This window comes from Haliotis rufescens, unplaced genomic scaffold, assembly GCF_023055435.1.
Source record: "Haliotis rufescens isolate VD_foot unplaced genomic scaffold, xgHalRufe1.0.p SCAF_4, whole genome shotgun sequence".
Lineage (NCBI taxonomy): Eukaryota > Metazoa > Mollusca > Gastropoda > Lepetellida > Haliotidae > Haliotis > Haliotis rufescens.
The window spans coordinates 11,168,321-11,179,446 of NW_025964112.1; the positions used below are offsets into that span (position 1 = coordinate 11,168,321).

At 42.4% G+C, this 11,126-nt stretch overlaps 1 protein-coding gene across 2 annotated transcripts; it reads right to left on the reverse strand.

The window, feature by feature from the left end:
- Positions 1-2,838: 2,838 nt before the first annotated feature.
- LOC124112306 (innexin unc-9-like) lies at positions 2,839-8,921 on the reverse strand. Of its 2 annotated transcripts, XM_046472356.2 has the most exons (4): positions 8,722-8,920; positions 6,823-6,871; positions 5,196-5,361; positions 2,839-3,977 (listed from the first exon to the last, which is right to left on the reverse strand). In XM_046472356.2, coding segments are annotated over exons 2-4 (1,227 nt in total). In that variant the 5' UTR covers positions 6,825-6,871; positions 8,722-8,920; the 3' UTR covers positions 2,839-2,918. The 2 variants fall into 2 exon arrangements, with proteins under 2 accessions (XP_046328312.1, XP_046328313.1); XM_046472357.2 differs by lacking the exon at positions 6,823-6,871 and having other exon boundaries at positions 8,722-8,921.
- Between the last annotated feature and the right edge of the window lie 2,205 nt (positions 8,922-11,126).

Sequence of the window (11,126 nt, forward strand, 5' to 3'; positions counted from 1 at the left end):
CATTTACGGCAGGTGTGGGTTGCTGAAGATCTATTCTATCCCGGATTATCTGGACCAGACTCGATTATCAACACGCCGCCGTCATGTAGCTGGAATATTGCTGAGTGTGGAGTCAAACCACAAACAAATGAACACATCTAGTGGTAGAGCGTCAGCTCGGAGGTTCGATCCCCGTCCGCGTCATACCAAAAGAAGTTAAAAGATGGTTCTTGTACTTAGCCTCGGCATAAAGGGGCTAAACAAGGACTGGTCGGCTCGGAGTTAGCATACTGTGCACCCCTGCACGTCGCTATGTACGTGCAATATTCTGGACGCGACGCTAAACCCCATTTCATCTCAAGGAGACGTTAAACCCAACTCACTCATGCATGTGTGTGATACTTAAGGATTGACTGTGTATTTTTTTCGGTTCATTGAGGTACGCGGATTCATACAGTTTGCACATCGGTTTTTCGATTCATACCGCAATGAACCGAAAAAAATATTCAGTCAATGCTTTTAATTAAATTCGACAACGTAAAACATGTTTTATCTACAATAGTTTAACCCAAAACAGTTGCATATATCAAAACAGACAAAAATGACGACATTGATAAACATTCCAGGTGTAGGAATACATACAGTGGCGTGACATGAATCAGGTGATCGTTTAATTTATGCACATAACTTGACACGCCTACACAGTCAGTAGCCAATCAACGGAGAGTGGGATTAAAACAATGTTCATTGGACCTGTCAATTAAGGCAAGAGGCGAAAAGAACTGCAACAGTCAGACTGTAACGAACCGGAAGAAATATGTCCGAGAGAAGGTGGCTGTTTCAAATAACATGGTCATTTACTGCGTGATTCAAACATTACTTCCCTGATTACGGTAAAACACAGTTGAGAAATGCTAGTTATTAATGAAACCCGAAGACATGAAAGTTGAACCGAGGCGAGCGGTAAAAAAAAACAGACGAGCGAGCCTGCACGTTTGCTGTTTCATTCATTCTCGGCCTTCGGTTTCAAAGGGTAGTTTGGACAATGAATATGCATGAAAGTCGCTAAATGTCCTGTGCATGACGATACACGTGAGCAGAAAGGGAATTCCCTCGACTGTAATATTGGGATTCCCCGACATTCCGCAGTAATAAAAGTAGTTCGCCGCGGTGGGCGCGGCTTTATTCTTTACATTCATTGGGAAATGAATGCAATAACACGTGACCAATTCAGCTAATCAGAATGCAGGAATTTCCATGAACACAACGAAAATTTAATTCAGGAACAGGATGATTTGGCATCCCCATATTCGTGCACCTGAGTTGTAACCAAAGTGGTAGGCATCTACGTGCCACCTCTGCCTGTTCCCATTCAGCTGACAGCCTTGACATAAAGCGTATCTCGTTCGAAACGTCACAACTCCCAACCCACATACTCAAATGCAATCAAACTTGAACTTTGTCTGCAAACCTGACATGAGTATTATGGATAGCCACTTCTTTATTACACATACCAAACGTTTCAGGGTTACTTCTCTTAAATGTTTTTATGATTTATTCAGCAAAATTTAGAAAGTTTTCGTTAGGTTCTAATATTTGGTTTTCTAACATAAAATGTGTGTACATAATCGCTTCTTGGCTTTTTAAAATATTTACATGAGAATAGAACGTGACATTCCTCACCAATTAACACTAATAGGCTGACAATGATAACATTTCTTTCTATTAATGGAGTACTGTCAGCATGCCATGTTGTCTAAATTCATCTTCAAGTATCCAATTAACTTTATTTTTACTTCACGGTTGTATATACGACGTTTCTTCATAGGGCCCCAAGACAAATGTTTCAAATTTCACGATGTTAAAACGTATTGCGAGAACATCTATATGATTCGCCTTTCACAAATGATATTTCCATACTAAGGTCGACATGACATTGTTTCGGTTGACAAATATTTTCCTCCACACAGACAATACAGTTTTGATACGTAAATATATCCAGATAAATCAATAAATGCGAATAAATCTAATATTTACAATGTTGTGAGAGAGAAGTATAAGTCATCCCGATAACTGGCTTTCCGCCTAGCGCTTGGCTCTATACAAGATCAGGGGCGGTCGGGTAGCCTAGTGGTTAAAGCGTTCGCTCGTAACGCCGAGGATCCGGGTTCGATTCGCGACATGGGTACAATGTGTGAAGCCCATTTCTGGTGTCCCCCGCCGTGAAATTGCTGGAAGATTGCTAAAAGCGGCGTAAAACCATACTACCTCACTCACTCTATACAAGATCGACTAGCCACATATACATCATGCGTTTTTGATACGTAATTAAGTCGTTACTAGGCTGTCCTAGCGCTACCAAACTCGAAAAATGAGTGAGTGAGTGAGTGAGTTGGGTTTAACGCCGCTTTTAACAGTATTCCAGTATATCACGGCATGTCAGCTTAATGTGGGAGGAAAGACCGAAGTGGTGCAGGTCTTGGACGTTTACCACTTCGGTGAAACCCACGAGCAAGGGTATGGTGCTGACAAACCTAGAAACATAATCGGGAACCCACAATCATAGGTTTCTGGCGTGTCCGAGGGACGCAACTCTGCACAGCGAATTGCGGCGCCTTAGAGGACTGGGTCACCCGTGCCCTCCAAATTCGAAAAGAGATTTGCATTACTTCGAGACTTCCTCCCATTTGAGACGCCGTCATATAACTGGAATACTGTTCAAAGTGGCGTTCAACTCAACTCAATCACTCACTCACTAAACCGTCGCTCTATGGCTGAAATAATGCCGCTGCGACGTTAAATTTTAACTCACTCACTCATTGTCTAAACTAGAAAAGGAATTTCATTGACTTACATAGCTTGATATAATTTTTTTTAAAGAATGTGAATGTATCTTTAATTCGTTACATTTGGTCATATTCGTGGTTAAATTGTTCCATTTATTTAGTTTCTTCTGGTTTTGATAGAGATAGATGACCTTCAGACGTTGACCTTTTGATTTCAGGGACCGTGTCCTTGAACTTTGACCACAGTTGAGTCAATAGGTCAAACGCTAATATCTCACTCGTGTTATTACCAACAGTTCTCACCAAGAAGGCGCCATCATCACGGAGGTATTTCTCAACAAATGTTTTAAAAAGTCCACGGTCCACTTTCTCTTTCAATGTTTTATCCAGTAAAACCGCATACTGGTCCATGACCTGATCCCGTCTGTATGTGAACACTACTGCTGACACAAGACTCACTGCAGTCAAAAGAGATAAACCTGCAATGACGAACCACTGCAAGACGTAGATTTTCTCCAAGAACAGATTAATAGGAAGGGCGCATTGGACAGTATGTCTCTGAATGTTTTGAAGCTGGCGAATCTCAAAATCACACATCCCAACTCTCGGGAAGTTAGACTCATCGTTCCAGAAGGAATCTGCCGCTAACATGGCCAGAACGTCCGTGCCGTACCTCCAGTAGTTTGTTCCTAAGAAGGAACTGAGAAGCTCAAACTGACACACTACATTCACCAGGTACAGGAGCTTAGTAAATAGGTTCTGCCGAGTCAAGTAATTGCCAGAACGTTTGTCAATGAGGACCATCTGCTTCAGTGTTTGTAGGAACTTCCATAATGGTTTTGTCTCAGCCTTTCTGAATGTTCCTAGCCATCGGTCAACAACTGCAGATATATTCGACATCTTCTCTTTACGTGTCTCGTCGTTGAGGAGTTGGGCTTGGAGGGCCATGTTGATGACCTTCTCGATGTTGAGTCCGCAGAAGGAACTGCAGGTCTTCCACAGCAACCGTGGAAGCCAGAAGAGAAATGCCTGGAAGAACATCATGATGACGACCCAGCGGTAGAAGCTGATGTCCTTGTCGTCGGCCAGTCTGTCTTCTATGTGTAAGGGGAGGTCCTCGGTGAAGGGGACGTTGTACATCTGGGAGATCCAGCAGTAGCTGTCGACGTAGTCCTGGTAGCCACTGTCGTCCACGTCATACTGGGCAGGGATCTGGAACAGAGACAGGATGTCATTCATACAAGACTCTTGAAACGGGTGATCCAATACGTGTAGCAGTATGGCAACCATTACCACACAGCCTGTGTATTTCATTATTTCCATGACGCCAAAAGGAAAGCGATGCGGAAATGCGTCCCTCAGTCGTGTCGGGATTGGCTGATAATGGATTCATGACAGTGCCCTACTCGGGGGTTTCATCACAGGTGTAAATGTATGGGGCTAACCTTTGAGTTTTCCCCAAAATAAACTGACGTAATATAACTGATTGTATAACTATTGTTGCGTTTCGATAATCCTCACTCACTCACTCACTCACCTCTCGAGAAAATCAGACCATTGTTACCGTCATTTCCGAGCGTAAGTGCATTATGCTAAATCATATATGGTTGAGTAAGCTTCTTGTATACAAGGGGGAATTTGGCTATGATAAATACGCAATGTAACTATATATGGTGCGTGCTGTATGGCCAGCTATTCTACGGAACGCATGTACCTATAATTCGGTCACAATAAAAGCAGGATGTGCTCACCCGTTTCGTCACCACTACATTGATTCATGTTTACAGTTTCTTGACCATCCCTTCCACGTTGGTGACCGAGATACAAGTATAAACAACCTTAGGCCACTGAGGTGCCCTTAATGGGAATTCCGGGTTTGGTCCCAAGCATCTCTGTTTGTCGTAGGGGGCACGGGTGGCCCAGTCGTCTAAGGCGCCGCGATTCGCTGTGCAGAGTTGCGTCCCTTGGGCACGCCAGAAACCTATGATTGTGGGTTCGAATCCCGGTTCGCCCCGATTATGTTTCTAGGTTTGTCAGCACCATACCCGTGCTCGTGGGTTTCACCGAAGTGGTAAACGTCTTAGACCTGCATCACTTCGGGCTTTCCTCCCACATTAAGCTGACACGCCGCGATATAACTGGAATACCGTTGAAAGCGGCGTTAAACCCAACTCACTCACTCACTCACTCACTGTTTGTCGTAAGCGGCGACTTTATGGGTCGGATGCTCATGGTCGTTGACATTGTTGACAGCCTGTCTTTGAAACCCGTAGGCGTGGGAATCTGCTCATAGTATCAACCACTCGTTTGTGTGGTCCAGTCTGGATAATATACAGACCGCCGAGGGAATATGTTTCAGTGCGGCTATAAACAACAAACCAACAAACAGACAATCATTCAGTGTTTACCTGTTCCTGTTTCTCAACTCACCCAACAGTTGATAGGATTCCCCATGAACTGTTGTCCCGCGACAGTCATCCCCAGCACCAACAACGACGTCGTCATCACGTGATGATGAAGCTGGTCCACAATGTCATCATCACGAACTGTCCGTGCAAATGTGGCTCCACCAAGGTTGCCCAGTACAAATTCCAACCTGAATAAATGGTTGTGTTGAAGAACATATACTCCAACACATGGAATATCATACAGGCACACTGTGTACGAATATACTCAGCCGAAGTTGGGATAGTTTGTTAAATAAAGAATCAATCAATCAATCAATCAAGTAATCAATCAAGTAATCAATCAAGTAATCAATCAAGTAATCAATCAATCAAGTAATGTCACCAAGCGCTTTTTACGAACAACTGGTGTCATCATTGACTGACCCGTGAAGATCCGGGGTAGAATTGGTCTTCAGCAACCCATGCGACTGTACTTGTCTTAAGAGGCGACAAACGGGATCGGGTGAGCAGGCAGGCTGATGCATGTCATCGATCCCAATTGGGTGGATCGATGCTCGTGATGTCAATCACTGGATTGTCTGGTCCAAACTTATTTACAGACCGACGTCATATAGCTAGACTATTGCTGTGTGCGGCGTTAAACAACAAACAAACAAACAAACAGTGACCCATTCATATCATTTTCGTCGCTGTGTTGCCTTTTACGCGAAATGGATTTATTTCGGCTGAAAATCGAGACTGGTTATTCTCTGGCGATGACGTGGTTATATTCAATGTAACTGTGGATCGAATGGTTTCAATGGTTTATGTGGTCCTCGTTCGACTACTCGCTGCTGTTCTCGACTATTCTCCGAGTCACAACAGTTATATAACTGATCACGACGAAACATGACCTTAGCTTACCCACTCATTGAGCTTATTTAGGTCATTCTCAGTCTATGTGGATCACTTTCGAGGACGCTTAAGAACGTCATACCTATATTAAGCCTTTATCCATCCTGTCTGGTATGTAGGCTATCTTTAGACATAATGCAATGTTACATAAATAAAGTAGACACCCATGTTTGATGGCAGCTAAAAATGAAACAAAAAGGAAAAAGTTATTCGATTGTGATGTATTTGGTGTGGTATCATAGTTTTAGCCCTTAAGTTTGAAGTGCTTCGGCGACTGTTTGCAGTCTAGTGGCGTTTTGATGACGTTTGAAATTTGTGGTCAAATCCAATTTTCAAGTTGGTTGGTTGGTTGGTTTGTTGTTTAACACCGCACTCAGCAATATTCCAGCTATATGACGACGGTCTGTAAATAAACGAATCTGGACCAGAAAAAACAGTGATTAATATCATGAGCATCGCTCCACGCAATTGGGACCGATGACATGTATAAACCAAGTCAGTGAGCCTGACCACCCGATCCTGTTAGTCCCTTGATACATCTTACGACAAGCATAGTCGCCTTTTACGGCAACCATAGTTTTCCTCTTGCGACAAGCACGGGTTGCTGAAGACCTCGTCTGACCCGGATCTTCACGGATACTAGTATGCAAGACAAGTACTTGCGCTATATCTTCACAAACAATATTCTTCTGGGGGTGAAAACTTATATTGTACTAAAATGTTGGTATTGTAAGAGATATAAACTGAAAACATACATAACTGATGCTGATTCGTGTCTTCTGTTTCGCCGTTCTCAGTCGTCAACTGGAGATAAATTGGTAAGTTATGATTCAAATATTGTCTATCCTCGGTTGTCGAGTGTTTAACTCCATTCTATTGCGATTAGTAATATTTTTAATAAACAATACCCTTTCTATAAACATAACTTTCTATAAACATAATAAATATCGATAAATCTGCCACGAAGACATGCAAAGGCAAGTCAATTGTTGACATGAAAATGTTGTGGGAAGATATTGTTGTCAAAATAGGGAATTGCATCAGACATCATTTTTGTCACTGATGCGTCAAATTTGAAAACGTCCTCCACATGTTTACCACAAAATTATTCAAAGTTTTAATAAGCTCTTGAATGTTCTAGCCCTGGTCAGACCTTTGTGAAGTAAGATGTGACCTCACCATCTCTGAACTTGTTTTGTCGAGTGATCTTACTTTAATTGGACTGCCATATATTCGAAGCTATGACTTTCAAACGCCCTAATTTTGTTAAGGTTAGTGCAAATTGATTCACAATCTATAAATAAATGAACGAATACGACAATGTTTATTTTATATAAAATTAAAGTTAAATTACATGATTATCAGTATTTGTTATTAACATTTCTCTACTTCAATCGAACTATCCCTGTTAAATGTTGATATGTGAACTTGTAATCGAAGTACATCCACTGACAACTGCACTGTGTCGATGTTTAGTAGATTAGGTTTCTCTGTGATGTCAATGCTGGACGTCACTGCGTGTGGCTGCCGTTTGTAAGGAGCAGTGAATCTACGTCATAAGAAGACCCAGGGTAAGTTAGTAGATTGCCACGCCCACACAAGGCCAATACCTATCGGCTTACACCTGATTCTCGGGGAATTGGCTTGCGTCCTTGAGAGCAGAGGTGAGGTGAAATGGGGTTTAACGTCGCGTCCAAGATTATTGCACTTATATAGCGACGTGCATGTACGTATGTGTGTGTGTGTGTGTGTGTGTGTGGTGTGTGTGTGTGTGTGTGTGTGTGTGTGTGTGTGTGTGTGTGTGTGTGTGGCTGCTTGTACTAGACCGGACTGATGCCGATTTAAAGTGCTAGCCCACTGAGATACCATGCCGCAGTTTAACATGAATACCCCACTCAGACACAGTATACTGACTCCGAGCCGACCAGTCCTTGCTTTAACCCCTTAATGCCGAGCGCCAGACAGGGTAACAACAAGTAACATCTTTTAACGTCTTTTGGTTTGACGCGGCCGGGGATCGAACCCCGGACCTTCCGCTCTCCGGGCGGACGCTCTACCACTAGACCACGGAGGCGGTCCCCTTGAGAGCAGACATATGAATCTCGGGTCCAAATGGCATGGCGGTGAACAGTGTGTAAACAGCAATAACTAAATAAACAACACTTGCTTATAGTATGCCAATTGAGAACACAGCTTTTTGGAAAGTAGGGCTGCGTTTTGTTAATCGTAAATTGTCAGGGATTTTTTAATCGTAACTTTGTTTACAATAACCACCAAATGAGTTAGTCATGAAGGGTTTGTAATACGTTTCCCTTTCGCAAAACCCGATCACCGTTAAAGCTTCCGACCGCATAAATGTTAATAACAGTGTGTTTTAAACATGGGGTGAGGATGAGCACCCCCTCCCCCACCCCTCCCCCTCGACTCTGCGTATGTGCCGTCAACTGCCTAAAATTAGAGTAGTTGATCGGTTCTTGTCTGAAAATTCTAGATTAAAAAATCAGACGTTTAAGATTTATGATATTTCACCGCCTCCGCTCCTGTTAAGACAAGTCAATCGACATGTAGCACGAATACTTAGACATGTAAGAAAGAACTATGTCCGATATAGCTTTCATTTTCGGTCACATGAAATGAATTATAGCATAACTCACCCGGCCTTGGTGTTCAATCTTGGTACGTGTTTAAGGGGTAAATTAGTTGATCCGTAACAGTTGCAATCAGATCATTGTCTCGCTGAAAACGAATTCCAGTTATCGGTACAGGTGTAGATTGCATGTAGATGTGACAGGTGAGTCGTCAATAAAAATAGCACAAGATAAACTGGTCTGAACTGGTACTGACTGTTCTTTGTACATGTACGTCTAATGTTATACTGTGTACACACTTCCGCGTGATGCGGGTCTTAGACCTTTACCTCTTTGACGAAACCCACAGGTATGCTTCTGAATAACTTATAAGTATAATCAGGGATTTGAATCTCGATCATAGGTTACTGTCGGCCTAAGGGACGCAACTCCATACAGCGAATTGCGGCGCCTTAGGCCACTGGGCCCCGAAACCACAAGCATGGGCACTGGCGACCTAAACATTAATGTGTCACGTGAATGCGATAACTTACTTCATTAAGGGCGCAATGCGTGTTGACAACGATCCTGTTCATGGTAATCACACTCAGAAGGAAAGCAAGTGAACCCAGTGCATGTTTTTGTACTGACATTAATAGGGCGTTAATGCACAAACCGTGACTGTATAACAAATATATTTTTTCGCGGTAACAGTACACTTTAGGCAGTCAAATCTGGAGGAACTACTCCATAGATCGACGAATGTAGATGTAATCCAACCGCAAATACCAAAGTATTTTGTCCTTTTTTACCCCGACGCATCATATCTGATTACCCCTTACTTCTTGTGAGGTAATGCTTGTCGTAAAAGGTGACTATGCTTGTCGTGAGAGGTGACTATGCTTGTCGTAAAAGGTGACTATGCTTGTCGTGAGAGGCGACTATGCTTGTCGTAAAAGGTGACTATGCTTGTCGTAAAAGGTGACTATGCTTGTCGTGAGAGGCGACTATGCTTGTCGTAAAAGGTGACTATGCTTGTCGTAAAAGGTGACTATGCTTGTCGTGAGAGGCGACTATGCTTGTCGTAAAAGTTGACTATGCTTGTCGTAAAAGGTGACTATGCTTGTCGTAAAAGGTGACTATGCTTGTCGTAAAAGGCGACTGTGCTTGTCGTAAAAGGTGACTATGCTTGTCGTAAAAGTGACTATGCTTGTCGTAAAAGGTGACTATGCTTGTCGTAAAAGGTGACTATGCTTGTCGTGAGAGACGACTATGCTTGTCGTAAAAGGTGACTATGCTTGTCGTAAAAGGTGACTATGCTTGTCGTAAAAGGTGACTATGCTTGTCGTAAGAGGTGACTATGCTTGTCGTAAAAGGCGACTATGCTTGTCGTAACAGTTTACTATGCTTTTCTTAAAAGGTGACTATGCTTGTCGTAAAAGGTGACTATGCTTGTCGTAAGAGGCGACTACCGGGATCGGCTGGTCGGGCTCACTGACTTGGTTGAAGCATGTCATCGTATCCCAATGGCGTTGATCGATGCCCATGATGGCAATCACTGAACTGTCTGGTCCAGACTTGATTATTTACGGACCGTCGACATATAGCGGGAATATTGCTGAGTGCGACGTTAAACAACAAACAAACAAGCAAAGTGTATATTAAGATATCGACACGACACTGATAAGAGTCACATTCCTTTAATATCAACCCCCTGTTGCAACACTGTGGGATTAATGCGAAAGACACCAAGCAAGGCGAGAAACTATCTACATGTAGGCCAAGTTAGAACTGAAAGAAATGTTTGTTTGAACTTGTTTGTTTGTTTCGCAAATTAATTATTTTCAATATGTACGTACTGCAAATACTTGTTAATAGCGAACCATGTATTTAACTTTGATCGGAGAGAAAGTAATCTTGAAGAGGAAGGCAACACTATTTACATTTCATTTCCAGTCCCTTGTACGTCCGAATGGACTAAAAAACTGATCAAAATATTTTTTTGGAAACATTGATTCAAATGAAATACATGTAGTTTACTGTCATGTGTTTGTTTAATTATTTACGTTTATGAAAAGCTTTTTATGCATTTTATTTTGCTAAACAAACCTGGTCGAGAGTTATTTAGATCTAAACATTATCTTAGTTAGATCATTATAGATGGCAATTTTAAAGAAGACATACATTTTACCTACCTTGATTGTATATTGACATCTGTCAGTTTCACCAGCAAGTCGATTGTCTTAGACGTTCCAAACAATCCAACATCGGATACAAACAGTAACGGTAGCGTTCGTGAGAAACACGGCTGAAAGGTCAATAGGTCATGTAGTCCTGAAGTGCTAAATTGTCTCACTTGACCATGAGATGTGAGGCCCCAGACATAGCAGGTATTAAGATCCCTCTCTTCCGGACCCTTGTCATTGTCATCAGTTACTTCCGAATAATACTCGGAAGGATTAGGTGTGATAATGGCACTTTTTAGCCCATAC